The sequence below is a fragment of the Schistocerca americana genome, chromosome 1, assembly GCF_021461395.2.
Source record: "Schistocerca americana isolate TAMUIC-IGC-003095 chromosome 1, iqSchAmer2.1, whole genome shotgun sequence".
NCBI lineage: Eukaryota > Metazoa > Arthropoda > Insecta > Orthoptera > Acrididae > Schistocerca > Schistocerca americana.
Window position 1 is genome coordinate 1,213,046,563 of NC_060119.1, and position 21,892 is coordinate 1,213,068,454.

General features: G+C 43.3%; 1 protein-coding gene across 1 annotated transcript in view; it reads left to right on the forward strand.

Moving 5' to 3' along the window:
- LOC124619829 overlaps positions 1–21,892 on the forward strand; it is a 1,389,509-nt gene that overhangs the window by 440,130 nt on the left and 927,487 nt on the right. Inside the window, exon 2 of the mRNA XM_047146446.1 lies at positions 5,412–5,496. Coding sequence (XP_047002402.1) covers positions 5,413–5,496 — 84 coding nt within the window. The 5' untranslated portion in view covers position 5,412. The remainder of the gene's footprint in view (positions 1–5,411; positions 5,497–21,892) is intronic.

Below are 21,892 nucleotides of genomic sequence, written 5' to 3' on the forward strand. Positions count from 1 at the left end.
GTTTAAGTGAGTGTTCAGTGTTGTGCGTCTTTCCACAGTGTTGCGAACAGAAATCATGCTGTCGCTGGGTGTGCATTTTATGTCTTGCGAACAGAAACCAGACTGTCGCCGTGTTTTTTTAACTGTCTGTCTGTTATTTTTCTGCTTCTTGTGTATTTTCTTAGTATCATCAACCCTGTGTTTTATGTTTTAAGTTCTAGAATTTTCTGGCATTTTACCTTTAAGTCACCGATTTTATCGCCAACTGTTATTTTTTATTATCTTCATCTTTTTAAAACAAATTCTGTAAGCTGAAGAGCGGCGTAGTAAGCTGCTGCCAGCACGCCCCCTTCGGGGGGAATTGAAATTCAATAAAGAAAGAAAAAAAAAAAAAAACAGGAGTTGCTCACAGTCTGGTTGGAGTTCAGGGAGCGAGTAAACATAACAGCGAACCTCGCAGTATCCGAAGACATTTGGGTTGGTTGCCGAAATATTGTGCTTAAATTCGAACAACACGACAAGACACACCTCTAGTGATTCACGATATTGCAGTACCTGTGTTTTTGCGAAGGGCAATGCAAAGTCCCTTCGAACAACGGGCGAGTTTTTCCGCGGCAACAGCTGTTAAGAAATACATGTAATGCATCGCAATTGTGAACAATCATTAGCTGTATAATGCAATGACGATAATGAAGATTTGTAACGGACCGGGACTCGAATCCAAATTTATCACTTATCGCGAGCGGTCGCCTTACCATTTTTCTTTTTTTCTTTTTTCACCCCTAACATTTGGTCTAATCGGTCGTTACGTGACACACGTTCAAGTTCATCGCCGAATACTTCACTCAGTACAGAGGGCAGCCAAACCTCTGACCGAACATGCCCCATGGCCAGACCCATACTTCCATATGAAGGGCTTATTTCAGTAGTGGTACAAGTCCATTTTAGTTCATTTTGAGATACAGAGTCCTAAAGTTAAATGATCGCTGAAACATCTGCAGTTGCGGTACTAGAAATATTCAAGCATATGGCTTCTTGCTTGAGATTAACCTTTCTTTCTGTTTATTTGGATCATTAATTTCAGAAGCGTTGTAGGCAGAAAAGTGGAGGTAATGGACTTGTACCACTATTGAAATAAGCCATTTACATTTCGTCAGCCATGCGTCTAGAACTTGCACTCATGCATCAATTATGTATATTCCCGGCCACTGGAGACATTTTAGTTGAAATTCGCTTGCCCGCTGTCAGCGGATAATGGCTCTGAGCACTATGCGACTTAAAGTCTGAGGTCATCAGTCGCCTAGAACTTAGAACTAATTAAACCTAACTAACCTAAGGACATCACACGCATCACACGCATCCAGGATTCGAACCTGCGACCGTAGCGGTCGCTCGGCTCCAGACTGTAGCGCCTAGAACCGCATGGCCACTCCGGCCGGTTGTCAGCGGATAAATACGATAATGCACTGCATGTGTTGTTCCGAAGTACAAGGCGCAGTTCCTGCATGAATGTCCGAGAGAACAGCTGAGAAGATCAGAATATCATATTAAAAGACAGTTTATACATACATGGACTTAATCACTTCTTCTTTCTAGGTGCTGTTATCAGCTAATAAGGTGTTGTTTGTAATAACAATATTGACGAGCAGACAGATGATAGGTCACCACATTTTCTCATGTTAGGGTGCGCGCATTATAACTTCGCCCGCACTGCACAAATGGGTAGGTATACGAAAGGACAGTCATGGTGGTAGGGGGAAATGCTCTTCTTGAAATGATGCCTCTTCCAACGTAACATGACATTGTAAAATATGAAGTGTTACAACGGCTAAATCGGAATTATCCTCCCGATGTTGCATAACTGTTTAAATAATGCCTCACAGCCTCGTATTTCAAATGGAACGATGAGTTCTATGAACGGACGGATGGTGTCGCTATGGGGAGCCCGTTAAGCCCAGTTATAGCCGAATTCTTTAAGGAAAAATTCGACGAGCAGGCATCGGAAACTGCGAACAGGAAACTGAATATTTGCTTCCGGTTCGTGGATGATACGTTTCTTTAGTGGCGGCATGGAAGGGAAGAACTGGGTCGTTTTCACAAACGTCTAACGGGATCAGTCCGAAGATTTAGTTTACCATAGAGGAGGAGGCCGGCGGAAGATTAAATTTTCTTGATGTGCTAGTTTTCAAGAAGGAAGGTGGTAGCTTGGGCCACTCAATTTACCGAAATCCTACGCACACAGACGGTTGCCTTCAGAGGGATTCGAACCACCATCCACAACAAATGCGAGACATCATAAACACGTTGGCGGACGGAGCAATGTAAATGTGCGAACCAGGGATGCTTGACGCAGAATTAAAACATCTCACCAATCCATTGCTAAAGAAGAGTCGTTCGTTCGCTGAAGTGAAAAGAGCAGCGCGCAGAAATCATAGTGATAAAATCGAAAGTTTTCCTGCATTTCATTAAAGACGTCCCTGACAGCATAGGAAAAATCTTCAATAAGCGAACGTCACGGTAAGCTACAATCCCACCCGGAAGATACAAGATCACCTAAAATGCTCGCTAACCGCTGGAAGAAGCAAGCATTTATAGGATTCTGTGTAGTTGTGGCTATGTGTACTGAAGTACTACAGAAAGGACCGTCAAAAAAGCACTAGAAGAGCTACAAATACTTTTAGGTCGGGCAACCACAGCTGAAGAACTTGTACGTTATGTAATGGACAGTGAAAAAATTTAAATCAGAGGTGGTAAAGTAGTCTATGTTAAACTGAGTGAAAATGCAAATCCACAATAGCTGTTTGTTGTGTTTTTCCCTGTATGACACAATTAACAGGTGTTGTGGATTTGGACTTTCACCCAGTTCAATATTTAGAGTGTTTTTCCATCACTGATTTTAAATTATTTGATTGTTCTTTATATTATGGACCAGAAGACCACAACGGCAGTGGCAGAAGAGGGGAGACTGGCAGATCAGCTGTTGCAGAACATGCTTTGCAGCCAAGAGACCACCACATCCATTTGGTAGGAGTACTGGCAGCCACAGGCAGATACCGTGAAAGGCCAACGGATACCACAGAGGCCATAGAGATTGTAAAACACCACAGGAATTTCAGTAGGAAGGAGGAGGGAGTGGAACTGAATGACATCTGGATTCTGGTGCTGAAGCAGGTACTAGTCTTCCACCATGAGGTAATAGCAACAGCAGACGACGGCAATCGATAACGGCCAATTGCGCTCGCTTATGGAAAACACAAGATGAACATCAACAAAAGCAAAACGAGGATAATGGAATGTAGTCGAATTAAATCGGGTGATGCTGCAGGAATTAGATTAAGAAACGAGAGGCTTAAAGTAGTAAATGAGTTTTGCTATTTGGGGAGCAAAATTACTGATGATGGACGAAGTAGAGAGGATATAAAATGTAGACTGGTAATGGCAAGGAAAGCGTTTCTGAAGAAGAGAAATTTGTTAACATCGAGTGTAGATTTAAGAGTCAGGAAGTCGTTTCTGAAACTATTCTATGGAGTGTAGCCATGTATGGAAGTAAAACGTGAACGATTAGTAGTTTATACAAGAAGAGAATAAAAGCTTTCGAAATGTGGTGCTACAGAAGAACGCTGAAGATTAGATGGGTAGATCACATAACTAATGAGGAGGTATTGAATAGAATTGGAGAGAAGAGAAATTTGTGGGACAACTTGACTAGAAGAAGGGTTCGGTTGGTAGGGCATATTCTGAGGCATCAAGGGATCACCAATTTAGTATCGGAGGGCAGCGTGGAGGGTAAAAATCGTAGAGGGAGACCAGGAGATGAATACACTAAGTAGATTCAGAAGAGTGTAGGTTGCAGTAGGTACTGGAAGATGAAGAAGCTTGCACAGGATAGAGTAGCATGGAGAGCTGCATCAAACCAGTCTCTGGACTGACGACCACAACAACAACAACAACAACACGGAAAACATGTGACGTCACGCCACTGTGCGTAAGCGTAATGATGCTGAAGTCAGTAACGAGCCAGGGTTTGAATCGGACATTGGAACAAGCTACGATCCCCTCGAAAAATATTCTCCGCAGATGGGGACGAAACGTTGGGTTTTAAGGTGAAATCCATTCGACCACGGCGTAATAACTCGGGTCAGTTTATGAATTATAACTTGACATTATACGCAGTCTTAGGTTACTGAACCTACAATCAAACACACAAGCAAAGAATACTGGTGCAGGCTGGCAACCCTGTGAGATGTAATTTGGGCTTTGCTCCTCTCCCCGCGCTGTTTTACGTTGTCTTTTGAGTCCGCTCGCGGACCCTTGCCACGTTATAGTGTCCGCAATGCAGATGAATTCATCGCATTTACGCGAAACGTTTGCAGCTTGTGGCGAAATAAATAAAAAAATTAAATTTATTAATTTTTTGAAAATAAAATAAATTATGGATATGGAACTTTAACTTTAGAACTTTTGAAAGGCTTTTTTTATGGACTATATTTACCGGCTTGAATGCGGACAAATTCAGTGATGCGTGAAATTTGCCTGTAAAATAATTTACAATTCCGATTAATCACATTTTTGAATTCTATGTCATTGTTGATTTAATCAGAGTTCTCACCTTGGACGTAGAATTAGTCCTTTTGGGCCGGCCGAAGTGGCCGAGCGGTTCTAGGCGCTACAGTCTGGAACCGCGCGACCGCTACGGCCGCAGGTTCGAATCCTGCTTCGGGCATGGATGTGTGTGATGTCGTTAGGTTGGTTAGGTTTAAGTAGTTATACGTTCTAGGGGAATGATGACCTCAGAAGTTAAGTCCCATAGTGCTCAGAGCCATTTGAACCATTTTTTTAGTCCTTCTGCCACAATATTAATTCATTAGTCGCCATCGATGTTCTTCACTTTGTTGACCGTGTGTATCTTCCTAAGTCGGCATCGGTTTACTTCACAAAGACGTTAGAAACCAAGGAATACAATGCTACGTCGCTTTAAATAATTCTCGTAAAACTTAGATACTTCGCACTATTTTTTATTCACAAGACAATAAGACTTGCTCTGCTCGTCGTACAAACCATAAATACTAACAAGATGGATGCCTTTCCGCACACACCACAAATTACGTCCATCCCCTACAAGGTAACAATCGAAAGTGTATCTTAACTCCTTCTTGGAGTATGAAACAAAAGAGAATCCAATATGAACATTACAGAGATTATATTCTGCATCCCTCTCAATTTAATCTTTGGTGCAGCCTTTAAGGTATTGTATGTCTCTGAGCCGGAATGTGTCATCACAAGCTACACCATCTTACGAGCAGGGATCCCGAGTGGCATCGACTACAGTGGATTGTTCCAGGCCATGAGAAACACCGGAAGACATGTTTGTTTATTTTTACTTTTTATTTTTTAGTGTGTACTGAGACGAGTGCTTGTGGTTTGTGTTGCAGGATGGCAGAGGAGGAGGCGCCGCCCCGGGTGGTGTCCGTCCGGCGGTACGAAGTGGGCGCGCCCGCCAACGCCACCACAGACCTGGTGAGTCAGCGCTCCATGCAGCACAATTCGCGGACCAGAAGAAGGAAACTCCGCGTAGGGTTTGCCACGTCCAAGAATATAAAATCCGGGCTCGACGTTATATTTAGCTGGTAGTTTTGCGCTAAAAGCAGAGACACAATCAATTAGGTACGTGCCGAGTAAAACTGTGAGGGACGGGAAAAACCCACCGTGGTTCAACAACAAAGTTAGGAAACTACTGCGAAAGCAAAGAGATCTTCACTCCAAGTTTAAACGCAGCCTAAACCTCTCAGACAAACAGAAGCTAAACGATGTCAAAGTTAGCCTAAGGAGGGCTATGAGTGAAGCGTTCAGTGAATTCGAAAGTAAAATTCTATGTACCGACTTGACTAAAAATCCTAGGAAGTTCTGGTCTTACGTTAAATCAGTAAGTGGCTCGAAACAGCATATCCAGACACTCCGGGATGATGATGGCATTGAAACAGAGGATGACACGCGTAAAGCTGAAATACCAAACACCATTTTCCAAAGCTGTTTCACAGAGGAAGACTGCACTGCAGTTCCTTCTCTAAATCCTCGCACAAACGAAAAAATGGCCGACATCGAAATAAGCGTCGAAGGAATAGAAAAGCAACTGGAGTCACTCAACAGAGGAAAGCCCACTGGACCTGACGGGATACCAATTCGATTCTACACAGAGTACGCGAAAGAACTTGCCCCCCTTCTAACAGCCGTGTACCGCAAGTCTCTAGAGGAACGGAAGGTTCCTAATAATTGGAAAAGAGCACAGGTAGTCCCAGTCTTCAAGAAGGGTCGTCGAGCAGATGCGCAAAACTATAGACCTATATCTCTGACGTCGATCTGTTGTAGAATTTTAGAACATATTTTTTGCTCGAGTATTATGTCGTTTTTGGAAACCCAGAATCTACTCTGTAGGAATCAACATGGATTCCGGAAACAGCGATCGTGTGAGACCCAACCCGCTTTATTTGTTCATGAGATTCAGAAAATATTAGATACAGGCTCCCAGGTAGATGCTATTTTCCTTGACTTCCGGAAGGCGTTCGATACAGTTCCGCACTGTCGCCTGATAAACAAAGTAAGAGCCTACGGAATATCAGACCAGCTGTGTGGCTGGATTGAAGAGTTTTTAGCAAACAGAACACAGCATGTTGTTATCAATGGAGAGACGTCTACAGACGTTAAAGTAACATCTGGCTTTTCGCGGATGATGCTGTAGTATACAGAGAAGTTGCAGCATTAGAAAAGTGTAGCGAAGTGCAGGAAGATCTGCAGCGGATAGGCACTTGGTGCAGGGAGTGGCAACTGACCCTTAACATAGACAAATGTAATGTATTGCGAATACATAGAAAGAAGGATCCTTTATTGTATGATTATATGATAGTGGAACAAACACTGGTAGCAGTTACTTCTGTAAAATATCTGGGATTATGCATGCGGAATGATTTGAAGTGGAATGATCATATAAAATTAATTGTTGGTAAGGCCGGTACCAGGTTGAGATTCATTGGGAGAGTCCTGAGAAAATGTAGTCCATCAACGTAGGAGGTGGCTTACAAAACACTCGTTCGACCTATACTTGAGTATTGCTCATCAGTGTGGGATCCGTACCAGATCGGGTTGACGGAGGAGATAGAGAAGATCCAAAGAAGAGCGGCGCGTTTCGTCACAGGGTTATTTGGTAACCGTGATAGCGTTACGGAGATGTTTAGCAAACTCAAGTGGCAGACTCTGCAAGAGAGGCGCTCTGCATCGCGGTGTAGCTTGCCGTCCAGGTTTCGAGAGGGTGCGTTTCTGGATGAGGTATCGAATATATTGCTTCCCCCTACGTATACCTCCCGAGGAGATCACGAATGTAAAATTAGAGAGATTCGAGCGCGCACGGAGGCTTTCTGACAGTCGTTCTTCCCGCGAACCATACGCGACTGGAACAGAAAAGGGAGGTAATGACAGTGGCACGTAAAGTGCCCTCCGCCACACACCGTTGGGTGGCTTGCGGAGTATAAATGTAGATGCAGATGTAGGTATTCTCAGTCGTTTATTAAGGGGGTTAGGACGTCAAACGGGCCGACTTGGAGCAGGAGAGTCACCACAGGACATTTTAATTTATACTGTCTACACTTTTACAAATAAATTCATAAAACTTTGTCAGCATGACCAGGAAGGATTGAGGACTCGCACTCATCGCAATGGGAGTTCAAAAACGTAGCAAAATACCTGTTTTTTTACATGTGAAATTTCATCATTTTTTCTCTTATTACTGGCTGCATTTGTTGCTATTGGTACACTTTTCTTCCTAAATAAGAGAGATTTTTCGATGGCTTTTGTACAGCATACAAACAAACAGTAGTTACAGGTGTATGAAACATTAGAATTTCCCAAATCTATTAAAAAACTGTGGAAAAATTGAGATAATTAAGTATAAAACTTGGGTTCTTTCTAAACATGAAGTTTAAAATGTAACAGTTCATTCATTTTTCATAAATTAAATAACTTCTAGAGTTTCATACACCTGTAACTATTGTTTGTATGCTGTACAAAAGTCATCGAAGAATCTCTCTTACTTAGGAAGAAAAGTATACTTATAGCAACAAATGCAGCCAGTAGTAAGTTAAAAGTTATGAAATTTCACATGTAAAAAAATGTGTTTTCTTACGTTTTTGAGCTTCCACTGCTATGAGTATGAATCCTGAATCCTTCCTGGTCATACTGTTAAAGTTTTATGAATTTATTTGTAAAAGTTTAGACAGTGGAAATTAAAATGTCCTGTGGTGCCTCTCCTGCTCCAAGTCGGCCCGTTTGACGTCCTAAGCCCCTTAATAAACGACTGAGAATACCTACATCTGCATCTACATTTATACTCCGCAAGCCACCCCCCCTTAAGAGTCAGTTACAGTACATTTTTTGCGGAATTACCCTTAAATGTGCTTAAATTAAAAAACACTCAGTAAACAGCCTTATGACTTGGCAGTTATGATAGCAAGTTGGTGTTCAGTCTTTTTAATTGTTCAGTTGTCTGCCTACTTGAGATAATATTCGGTCAAAGTAAATAAAAATCTCTTCATTCAACAAAATACACAGTTATCATTTCTTCTGATTCTGTAAACGAAAAGGTATTCAATAACTTGTGTCACTTCAACTGGAACAATAAAGAAAAAACAATAATCTGTATTTAAGTATTAATATCTCTCATTTGAACCCATTTATTAAAGAACGTTACTTTTATTGCAAATCATTTCGTGAACTGTTGACAGGATAATTTTCAATTACACGACAACAACATCGTCTTTGTGATTGTGTCTATTTGCAGTTTATTGCGTTCTTTTGTTCACTGGGCATTTATGAAAGATAACACCGTTTCGACGTAAGCGCTGTGATCTGGAACTCTAAACTAGTTTTCTGCTAATTTCAGTGATTCCAAATAAAATTCGATTATGCTGTGTTTTCAAGTACGTTGTGCACTCTACACATGCCAAATACTTTTTAAAAGTAGATTCGACTTTCCTGCTACATAAATTTCATGACATTGTGACACTGATCAAATAATTTACTTTCATACAATTTTATAATTTACTTTCATACAAGTTTACATTTTTCTAGATATATCTATAGTTTCTGCAGCTAATACCATCCGCTTGAAGTGTTTTAATTCGGTGCTAATTTCACATGTCCAGAATACTAAGTGTCAACGGCCTTGCCGCAGTGATAACATAGGTTCCCGTCAGATCACTGAATGGGTGACCGTCCGGTCTGCCGATCGCTGTTGGCAAGCGGGGCTCACGCAGCCCTTGTGAGGCAACTCTTAGGGACTTCTTGACTCAGAAGTAGCGGCTCCGGTCTCGTAGACTGACATACGTCCGGGAGAGCGGTGTGCTGACCTAATGCCCCTCCATATCCACACACACAGTTGGGCTGAGGATGACACGTCGGCCGGTCAGTAGCGTTGGGTCTCTGTGGCCTGTTCGGACGGAGAGAATACTAAGTAGTCTTTGGCTATTATGTATGTAATTAATTGAAACACTCAGCTGCCGGCAGGTGTTGATGATATACCTCGATGGAGGCAGCTGAAAATGTGTGCCCCGACCGGGACTCAAACCCGGGATCTCCTGCTTACATGGCAGACGCTCTATCCGTCTGTGCCACCGAGGACACAGATGAACAGTGCGCGACTGTAGCGACTTATCCCTTGCAATCTTCCCGTGAGGCCCACATTCCCAACTGTCCACAATCACGGGAAGGGTGCAAGGGATAAGTCGTCCTATTCGTCTGTGTCCTCTGTGGCTCAGATGCATAGAGCGTCTGCCATGTAAGCAGGAGATCCCGGGTTCGAGTCCCGTTCGGGGTACACATTTTTCAGCTGTCCCCATCGAGGTATATTCACAACAGCTGCCGGCAGCTGAGGGTTACAATTAATTATCATTTACTCTAGAGAGGCTGCACGGTCATCAATGGTATCTTTTCTTTCGAGAACAGTTACTATCTTCATATATGATTATGTATGTATTGTTTATGTTCATTGTAAATTTTCTGATTATGAAAATTGGAAATTTGTGATAAGGACTATGGGACCAAACTGCTGCGTTCATCGGTCCCTAGGCTTACGCACTACTTAATCTAACTTAAACTAACTTACGCTAAGGACAACACACACACACCCATGCCCGAGGGAGGACTGGAAACTCCGACGGGGGGGAGCCGCACGATCCGTGACAAGACACCCTTAGACCGCGCGGCTCTGATTATGAGGTATCTCTGATAATCGTTTTAAAATTACGAGAACTTTGCTTGGTTATTCACGTCATTGATTGGGAGAAGCCTTCGTTGTGCATTGTCTGCTTCGTCGTTGAAAGGACTAACAAAACCTGGACATTTACGTTGTCAAATAGACGATTTGTTACGCTAAAATGTGTGGATAAATATCCTAGTTCAAGATTCCTAAACGCCTTTATTGTTAACTAAATACGCCAAGTCAGGCTAAGGGGATTGCAGAAAACTGCTTGACAACTGAAGTAGGCTCCTAATTTAGCTGAAAGTAGTAAGCAGTAAACGAATTTTGGCGATCTTGATATAGGACTTTTATATACACTTTTTTTATATACATTGAGCCGGGAACGATCGCGTAGAAGCCAGACGCCTGGTAACCCTAACACAGCGAGCTCTGGGCGGCTGGCTACGATTGAAATCAGTCTTAAAGCGCTCAGCGCGAGATGTGAAAACTAGCACGTCGTGAAAGCGAACGTCCTCCCGGGATGGATGGTGAGCGCTCAGCAACCATCACAGGACACCTGATCGCTTACCTTAGCTGGACGGGAACGCACATCCAGGGGCAATTATCGGCTACGTCTGGCCCTCCACACACTTTTTGCCATCGAAAATGCAAACGCGTGAATTAGCTGCGTTAACCTCGTTAGAGATATCCGAATACATCGGAGCAAGTTCCGAACAATGTTGCGGGTAACTGAGTGACTGTTATATAGCATAACACAAGCGTTTATAAACAGGCGTTCCCCAAGGAAGTGTAATAGGCCCTCTATTGTTCCTGATCTATATTAACGACATAGGAGACAATCTGAGTAGCCGTCTTAGATTGTTTGGAGATGATGCTGTCATTTACCGTCTTGAAAAGTCATCAGATGATCAAACCGACTTGCAAAATGATTTAGATAAGATATCTGTATGGTGCGAAAAGTGGCAATTGAACCTGAATAAGGAAAAGTGTAAAGTTATTCACATGAGTACTAAAAGAACTAGCCGCCCAGGGTGGCCGAGCGGTTCTAGGCGCTACAGTCTGGAGCCGCGCGACCGCTACAGGTTCGAATCCTGCCTCGGGCATGGATGTGTGTGATGTCCTTAGGTTAGTTAGGTTTAAGTAGTCCTAAGTTCTAGGGGACTGATGACCTCAGAAGGAACTAAAAGAACTCAGCTAAATTTCGATTACGCGATAAGTCGCACAAATCTGAAGGCTGTAAATTCAGCTAAGTACTTAGGTATTACATTTACAAATAACCTAAATTTGAACGATCACATAGGTAATATTGTGGGTAGAACAAACCAAAGACTGCGATTCATTGGCAGAACACTTAAAATGTGCAACAGGTCTACTAAAGAGACTGCTTACACCACGCAAGTCCGCCCTATTCTGGAGTATTGCTGTGCGATGTGGGATCCGCATCAGGTGGGACTGACGGATGACATCGAAAAAGTACAAAGAAGGGCAGCTCGTTCTGTATTGTTGCGAAATTGGGGAGATAGTGTCAGACATGATACGTGAATTGGAGTGGCAATCATTAAAACAAAGGCGTTTTTCGTTGCGACGGGATCTTCTCAAGAAATTTCAGTCACCAGTTTTCTCCTCCGATTGCGAAAACATTCTGTTTACACCCACCTACATAGGGAGAAATGATCATCACGATAAGAGAAATAAGGGCTCGCACAGAAAAATTTAAGTGCTCGCTTTTCCCACGTGCCGTTCGAGAGCGGAACGGTAGAGAGACAGCTTGAAGGTGGTTCACTGAACCCTCTGCCAGGCACTTTATTGTGAATAGCGGAGTAATGACGTAGATGTAGATGTAGCTGTAGATGTAGATGTTAAAACCTTTAAAACGTAAAACTGAATGTGAACTACAATAGTCCGCAACAACTGTATTAATTGAAGTCCGTTAGAGACTAACACAATCGGTTTCGCAACTTTTTAAGTTGCATCTTCTGGTGTTTATAATGCTATGTCGTGTGGTGTAGGGAGCTGTTACAAAAGGTCGCAGAATGACAGGTGGCGTGGCTAGGCAAATTTCTCAGGCTTCTTCAATTGGTAAGATCACCCTCAGTGACGAATGTCCAGTAGGAAACTGACACATTTATGCGTGTTTGTCACGAACATAATAATAATTCTAGTGGGTGAAAAGCTACAGGGTGTCCAGTGTTACAAAGGGAACGTCTCAGGCGTTTCATGCACCAAGTCAGCTTTTGGACAACACTTCATTAATAATAACCATTCAGATGGTGACAATATGCACAGCATTAAGATTTTGCACACTGCTCCCAAAATGAATAATTAGACTTCCGTAAAAAAAGTTTTTCGATCAGTTTACAGGTTGTTGTTTGTTGTTGTCGTCTTCAGTCCAGAGACTGGTTTGATGCAGCTCTCCATGCTACTCTATCCTGTGCAAGGTACTTTATCTCCCAGTACCTACTGCAACCTACATCCTTCTGAATCTGTTTAGTGTATTCATCTCTTGGTCTCCCTCTGCGATATTTACCCTACACGCTGCCCTCCAATACTAAATTGGTGATCCCTTGATGCCACAGAATATGTCCTATCAACCAATCCCTTCTTCTAGTCAAGATGTGCCACAACTTTCTCTTCTCCCCAATCCTATTCAATACCTCCTCATTAGTTATGTGATCTACCCATCTAATCTTCAGCATTCTTCTGTAGCACCATATTTCGAAAGCTTCTATTCTCTTCTTGTCAAACTATTTATGGTCCATGTTTCACTTCCATACATGCCTACACTACTTACAAATACTTTCAGAAACGACTTCCTGACACTTAAATCTATACTCGACGTTAACTAATTTCTCTTGTTCAGAAACGCTTTCCTTGCCATTGCCAGTCTACATTTTATATCCTCTCTACTTCGACCATCATCAGTTATTTTGCTCCCCAAATAGCAAAACTCATTTACTACTTTAAGTGTCTCATTTCCTAATCTAATTCCCTCAGCATCACGCGGCTTAATTCGACTAAATTCCATTAGCCTCATTTTGCTTTTGGTGATGTTCATCTTATATCCTCCTATCAAGACACCGTCCATACCGTTCAACTGCTCTTCCAGGTCGTTTGCTGTCTCTGACAGAATTACAATGTCATCAGCGAACCTCAAAGTTTTTATTTCTTCTCCATGGATTTTAATACCTACTCCGAATTTTTCTTTTGTTTCCTTTACTGCTTGCTAAATATACAGATTGAATAACATCGGAGAGAGGCTGCAACCCTGTCTCACTCCCTTCCCAACCACTGCTCCCCTTTCATGTCCCTCGACTCTTATAACTGCCATTTGGTTTCTGTACAAATTGTAAATAGCCTTTCGCTCCCGGTATTTTACCCCTGCCACCTTTAAAATTTGTAAGAAAGGATTCCAGTCAACACTGTCAAAAGCTTTCTCTAAGTCTACAAATGCTAGAAACGTAGGTTTGCCTTTCCTTAATCTTTCTTCTAACATAAGTCGTAGGGTCAGTGTTGCCTCATGTTCCAATATTTCTAAGGAATCCAAACTGATCTTCCCCGAGGTGGACTTCTACCAGTTTTTCCATTCGTCTGTAAGGAATTCGCGTTTGTATTTTGCAGCCGTGACTTATTAAACTGATAGTTCGGTAATTTTCACATCTGTCAACACCTGCTTCCTTTGGGATTGGAATTATTATATTCTTCTTGAAGTCTGAGGGTATTTCGCCTGTCTCATACATCTTGCTCACCAGATGGTAGAGTTTTGTCAGGACTTGCTCTCCCGAGGTCGTAAGTAGTTCTAATGGAATGTTGTCTACTCCGGGGACCTTGTTTCGGCTCAGGTCTTTCAGTGCTCTGACAAACTCTTCACGCAGTATCGTATCTGACATTTCATCTTCATCCACATTCTCTACCATTTCCATAATATTGTCCTCAAGTACATCGCCCTTGTATATGCCCTCTATGTACTCCTTCCACCCTTCTGCTTTTCCATCTTTAGTTAGAACTGGGTTTCCATCTGAGCTCTTGATGTTCATGCAAGTGGTTCTCTTTTCTCCGAAGGTCTCTTTAATTTTCCTGTAGGCAGTATCTATCTTACCCCTAGTGATATGGGGCTCTACATCCTTACATTTGTTCTCTAGTCATCCCTGCTTAGCCATTTTGCACTTCCTATCGATCTCATTTTTGAGACGTTTGTATTCCTTTTTGCCTGCTTCATTTACTGCGTTTTTATATTTTCTCATTTCATCAATTAAATTCACTACTTCATCCCTCAGAGCTACCCATTCTTCTTCTACTGTATTTCTTTCCCCCATTCGTGACAATTGTTCCCTTATGCTCTCGCAGAAACCCTGTACAACCTCCGGTTTAGTCAGTTTATCCAGGTCCCATCTCCTTCAATTCCCACCTTTTTGCAGTTTCTTCAGTATTAACCTAAAGTTCATAACCAATAGATTGTAGTGAGAGTCGACATCTGCCCCTGGAAATGTCTTACAATTTAAAACCTGGTTCCTAAATCTCTGTCTTACCATCATATAATATATCTGATACCTTCTAGCATCTCCAGGATTCTTCCATGTATTCTTGAGCCAAGTGTTAGCTATGATTAAGTTATGCTCTGTGCAAAATTCTACCAGATGGCTTCCTCTTTCATTTCTTACCCCCAATCCATATTCACCTACTATGTATCCTTCTTTCCCTTTTCCTACTCTCGAATTCGAGTCACCCATGACTATTAAATTTTCGTCTCACTTCGCTACCTGAATAATTTCTTTTATCTCATCATACATTTCATCGATTGTTTCGTCATCTGCAAAGTTAGTTGGCATATAAACTTGTACTACTGTAGTAGGCGTGGGTTTCGTGTCTATCTTGGCCACAATAATGCGTTCACTATGCTGTTCGTAGTGGCTTACCCGCACGCCTATTTTTTTATTCATTATTAAACCTACTCCGGCATTACCCCTATTTGATTTTGTATTTTTAAGCCAGTATTAACCTGACCAAAAGTCTTGTTCCTCCTGCCACCGAACTTCACTAATTCCCACTATATCTAACTTTAACCTCTCTATTTCCCTTTTTAAATTTTCTAACCTACCTGCCCGATTAAGGGGTCTGACATTCCACGCTCCGATCCGTAGAACGCCAGTTTTCCTTCTCCTGATAACGACGTCCTCTTGAATAGTCCCCGCCCGGAGATCCGAATGGGGGACTATTTTACCTCCGGAATATTTTACACAAGAGGACACCATCATCATTTAACCATACAGTAAAGCTGCATGCCCCGGGGGATAAATTACGGCTGTAGTTTCCCCTTCCTTTCAGCCGTTCGCAGTACCAGCACAGCAAGGCCGCTTTGGTTAGAGTTACAAGGCCATATCAGTCAATCAACCGGACTGTTGCCCCTGCAACTACTGAAAAGGCTGCTGCTCCTCTTCAGGAACCACACGCTTGTCTGGCCTCTCAACGGATACCCCTCCGTTGTGGTTGTACCTAGGGTATGGCCATCTGTATCGCTGAGGCACACATGCCTCCCCACCAACGGCAAGATTCATGGTTCATTGGGGGGGGGGGGGGAAGTTGGCACCATACGATAAATATCTAAGAGCGGTGACAATGTAGACAAGTAGCTGCAAGGTTTAGCTAATTGTTGCAAATAAAACATTTTTTTTTAAATTTTGACTGTGGTTTCCAATTCGCGATCGAGTGCGTCTTGGGAAAAATGGTGGCCCTCATATGTTGAGAACACTAGCAGATTACTCAAGCCTCCTAGATACACAGTAGGTAACACTTTTGCGTCTGTTAACGATTTGTCATAGTATCGTGCAGAGCAGTGGTAGCAGCCATGTCCCTACCACTCACTTAATGCGCGCTCATTTTTCGTGTTGGGCAGTAGGTGGTAGCGGTCTTAAAACATTTTCATTAGGTTTTCATAAAATTGTAACATAAATTATTTAGTAAGTTACTATTAATACATGCTTAAACTTGCTGTGAGTTTGCTTTATAAATTTTATAAAGTAAAGTTACTTCCCTACTGTATAAATCACCAGTTCTGTGGAACTGGTGGGCGGTTAAAAAATGTAACCACTAATAGATATACAAAAGAGGGCGATCGGTAAAAAAGGGTGACTACCCATGAAGGAGAGGATTCAATCCAGCATCCGTGTTTTATCACCAATAGCATGCCATTTTGCCTCTAGAGTGCTACCCTTGCGATAGGCATACTGCCTGCATAATAAGGTACTCCCCGTTATCTTTGACTATGTCAAGCTATCTCGTTCTTTTACATTCTGGTACCGCATTGGCGCGTACCCGACAATGGCTATTCGATGCGGCCTGGCCCTCAGTATTCCGAGCCTAGCTTCGCTACCGCAGCCATATTGGGAGAGGCGCGCTGTGCCCTGTGGCTAGCGGAATCCCATTGGGTATTCGCCGCGTGCGGCGCAGATATTGCCGTACAAGTGCGGCTCGCCACCATCCCATCTATATTTCTTCGCGCCCTCTGCCCCAACGGCGGCTCACAACGCATCGCGTCCTGCAGGACTCTGAATTATTCATCCCGCTGCGCAAGCATGGCACCTTTGGATTCGAACGCAGAGCCACCTAGCGGCGATGAGTGCGAACTGTCACGAAGCCGGCTGCTAACGCCACCAGCCGACAGGTGCAAGAACTGGTTGGCCGCTTCGACTTCGTCTCATTCACCTCGGTAAGCGAAACCTGTTTGTGGGCTGTATGACTCGGCGAATGGACTAAAATAACACAGGTATCCTTGAGTGGCTTAAATAAAACAAGACAGGTCAGACCTACGACCGGGAGGCCAGCTCGATCAAACACGAATGTTTGTTGACATTTAGTAACTCTTGGCCAATTACTCATTGTTGCACATGAGTCACTCGCTGTCTCAGAGATCTCTCCTTCCCCCCCCCCCCCCCCCCTCCCCCCCTCCCACCCTCTCTCTCTCTCTCTCTCTCTCTCTCTGACACACACACACTCATACAAATTACACATTATTTTTGTGAATCCTAAACAGTTGGAGACCTCTGACCGTTATTTAATGAGTTGTTGTTGTTGTGGTCTTCAATCGTGACACTGGTTTGCTGCAGCTCTCCATGCTACTCTATTCCTGTGCAAGCTTCTTTATCTCCCACTACCTACTGCAACCTACATCCTTCTGAATCTGCTTAGTGTATTCATCTCTTAGTCTCCCTCTACGATTATTATCCTCCACGCTGCCCTCCAATAATAAATTGGTGATCCCTTGATGCCTCACAACATGTCATTCTAGTCAAGTTGTGCCACAAACGTCTCTTCTCCTCAATCCTATTCAATACCTCCTCATTATTTATGTGATCTACCCATATAATCTTCAGCATTATTCTGTAGCACCACATGTCAAAAGCTTCTATTCTCTTCCTGTCCAAACCATTTATCGTCCACGTTTCACTTCCATACATGCCTACACTACTTACAAATACTTTCTGAAACGACTTCCTGACACTTAAATCTATACTCGACGTTAACTACACTCCTGGAAATGGAAAAAAGAACACATTGACACTGGTGTGTCAGACCCACCATACTTGCTCCGGACACTGCGAGAGGGCTGTACAAGCAATGATCACACGCACGGCACAGCGGACACACCGGGAACCGCGGTGTTGGCCGTCGAATGGCGCTAGCTGCGCAGCATTTGTGCACCGCCGCCGTCAGTGTCAGCCAGTTTGCCGTGGCATACGGAGCTCCATCGCAGTCTTTAACACTGGTAGCATGCCGCGACAGCGTTTACGTGAACCGTATGTGCAGTTGACGGACTTTGAGCGAGGGCGTATAGTGGGCATGCGGGAGGCCGGGTGGACGTACCGCCGAATTGCTCAACACGTGGGGCGTGAGGTCTCCACAGTACATCGATGTTGTCGCCAGTGGTCGGCGGAAGGTGCACGTGCCCGTCGACCTGGGACCGGACCGCAGCGACGCACGGATGCACGCCAAGACCGTAGGATCCTACGATCCTACGCAGTACCGTAGGGGACCGCACCGCCACTTCCCAGCAAATTAGGGACACTGTTGCTCCTGGGGTATCGGCGAGGACCATTCGCAACCGTCTCCATGAAGCTGGGCTACGGTCCCGCACACCGTTAGGCCGTCTTCCGCTCACGCCCCAACATCGTGCAGCCCGCCTCCAGTGGTGTCGCGACAGGCGTGAATGGAGGGACGAATGGAGACGTGTCGTTTTCAGCGATGAGAGTCGCTTCTGCCTTGGTGCCAATGATGGTCGTATGCGTGTTTGGCGCCGTGCAGGTGAGCGCCACAATCAGGACTGCATACGACCGAGGCACACAGGGCCAACACCCGGCATGATGGTGTGGGGAGCGATCTCCTACACTGGCCGTACACCACTGGTGATCGTCGAGGGGACACTGAATAGTGCACGGTACATCCAAACCGTCATCGAACCCGTCGTTCTACCATTCCTAGACCGGCAAGGGAACTTGCTGTTCCAACAGGACAATGCACGTCCGCATGTATCCCGTGCCACCGAACGTGCTCTAGAAGGTGTACGTCAACTACCCTGGCCAGCAAGATCTCCGCATCTGTCCCCCATTGAGCATGTTTGGGACTGGATGAAGCGTCGTCTCACGCGGTCTGCACGCCCAGCACGAACGCTGGTCCAACTGAGGCGCCAGGTGGAAATGGCATGGCAAGCCGTTCCACAGGACTACATCCAGCATCTCTACGATCGTCTCCATGGGAGAATAGCAGCCTGCATTGCTGCGAAAGGTGGATATACACTGTACTAGGGCCGACATTGTGCATGCTCTGTTGCCTGTGTCTATGTGCCTGTGGTTCTGTCAGTGTGATCATGTGATGTATCTGACCCCAGGAATGTGTCAATAAAGTTTCCCCTTCCTGGGACAATGAATTCACGGTGTTCTTATTTCAATTTCCAGGAGTGTATTTGTGATGACTAAACTAGAAAGGCAGAGAAAAGTACACGTAAGCCGAGCCTTCTTTTTGTCCCTAGAGCGGGTGGCACGTAGCACTGTTCCCACAGGAACCTAATGGCTATCGCTTGCCGGCACTAAAGCGTTGTCGCTAATATAGCGCTGCCGTCGTAACTCTCCACGTAATGCCTTTGTCCCACATACTCGGTGCCAGCTAGCTCCACTGTATTGTGCCAAGAGCTCTGCTGCGTCAGATGTCCCAACTAAAGGCATTTCACACTTCTTTATTTACAAAGGTATACTGATAAGTTCCTCAGCTATATTTAAATTATTGCGATATGAAAATGGCAACTGAAACAGTATGGCAATCCGGGACCTCCAATTTATCACGGACGGTCGTCTTAATCAGCTAGTGCATCTGAGGAAGCCTCCAAGACGGATACATACCTTATTTATGGATTCTTCTGTCACTTCTTGGTAGCACAATCCCGTGTTTAAGATTGAATAAAACGTAAACTGTTTTGTTCTACTGCTTTTCGTTTATTTCACACCCATGCTGCTTTCCATTCCATGGTGCACTGCCTTACATCCATACCAATGTCAAAACAGACACCATCACATGTACTGCATCTAACAATGGCTGTATTCCTGACTTACCCGACAACATGCTACACAAGAAAACACAAGAAACAAGGAAGAAAATTTTTGCCCCAAGTGTAGGCCTGTTCTGCAGCAACAGTCATATCTGCAATAAACTGGTGTACTATGACTTACCTAGGATACCTATCCGACAAATTAGCCATGCCTCACAAATCCTGCAGCTATAAAACTTCATTTTATATGAGAGGCACCACAGTTCATAAATTATTCAATAGCAAGCACAAAACATATCAATTAAGTAACAGTGGTGTTCATTAAAGCACCTGCAATGAATGCAAGAAACTGTGCATTGCTCAACTCGACTGATTGAACAGGAACACACCTCGAGATTATGTAAGTGAGATTCCAACTTTGCCGATCATCTGCTGAAGGGATATTGCATAAACTATAATTTACATTGTGAAACATGTTTGTTACTCAGTGCTCAATAAGATAGTTCTCAACTCGCAATTTCACCAATCACAGCATCATAACGGTGTAACCTGTAGTATTGCAATATTAACTATTTTAATTATTTATTGTGTTTAATATTGTGCATTGCGAAAAGTGTAATTTATAGTGTCAAAAACAAGTTTGAGCCACGACATTTGTAAATGAAGAGTGCTCGGTTTGTTAGTTCCTCGCCCAAGACCTCACAAACTTTATCATTATAGCCACGTAACCCGTAATACTGTAATATTGTGTAGTTTAATTATTTATTGCGTTTAATATTGTCCATTGCGTAAAGTGAAGTCACAACGTAAAAAAACAAGTTCGATGGATAATATTCTGCGCAAGTGGATTGTATCTTAGGTTACCTAAGAACTAGTGTACCTTGTGGACGCTAGTCAACCGTCGCCTGAAGATAACCCAATAAACCGAAAACTTGTTAGAAATAAACAAGCACAAAACATATCAATTAAGTAACAGTGGTGTTTATTAAAGCTGCTGCAATGAATGAAATAAACTGTGCATTGCTCAACTAGACTGATTGAACAGGAACACACCTCGAGATTGTGTAAGTCAGATTCCAATTTTGCCGATCATCTGCTGAAGGGATATTGCATAAACTATAATTTACATTTAAAACATGTTTGTTACTCAGTGCTCAATAAGATAGTTCTCAACTTGCAACTTCACCAACCACAGCATCATAACGGTGTAACCTGTAATATTGCAATATTGACTATTTTAATTATTTATTGTGTTTAATATTGTGTATTGCGAAAAGTGTAATTTACAGTGTCAAAAACAAGTTTGAGCCACGACATTTGTAAATGAAGAGTGCTCGGTTTGTTAGTTCCTCGCCCAAGACCTCACAAACTTTATCATTATAGCCACGTAACCCGTAATACTGTAATATTGTGTAGTTTAATTATTTATTGCGTTTAATATTGTCCATTGCGTAAAGTGAAGTCACAACGTAAAAAAACAAGTTCGATGGATAATATTCTGCGCAAGTGGATTGTATCTTCGGTTACCTAAGAACTAGTGTACCTTGTGGACGCTAGTCAACCGTCGCCTGAAGATAACCCAATAAACCGAAAACTTGTTAGAAATAAACAAAAACCAGTATAAAGAATCTAATTTTTGTCATCAGTCTTCTCACTGGTTTCATGCGCCGCACCACGAATTTCTGTCCTGTGTCAACCTCTTCATCTCAGAGTAGCAGTTGCAACCTACGTCCTCAATTATCTGCTGAATGTTTTCCAATTTCTGTTTTCCCTTACAGTTTTTGCCCTCTAGAAATCCCTCTAGTACCATGGAAGTCAGTCCCTGATGTCTTAACGGAAGTCCTATCATCCTGCCCCTTCTCCTTGTCAGTGTTTTCCACATATTCCTTTCTTCTCTGATTCAGCGCAGAACCTCCTCATTCCTTACCTTATCAGTCCACCCAAATTTCAGCATTCGTCTGCAGCACCACATCTCAAATGCTTGATTCTCTCCTATACCGGTTTTCGCACACTCCATGTTTCACTACCATACAATGCTGTGCTCCAAACGTACGCTCTCATACATTTCTTCCTCAAATTAAGGCCTATGTATAATACTAGTAGACTTCTCTTCGCCAGGCATGTTTTTTTTTGCC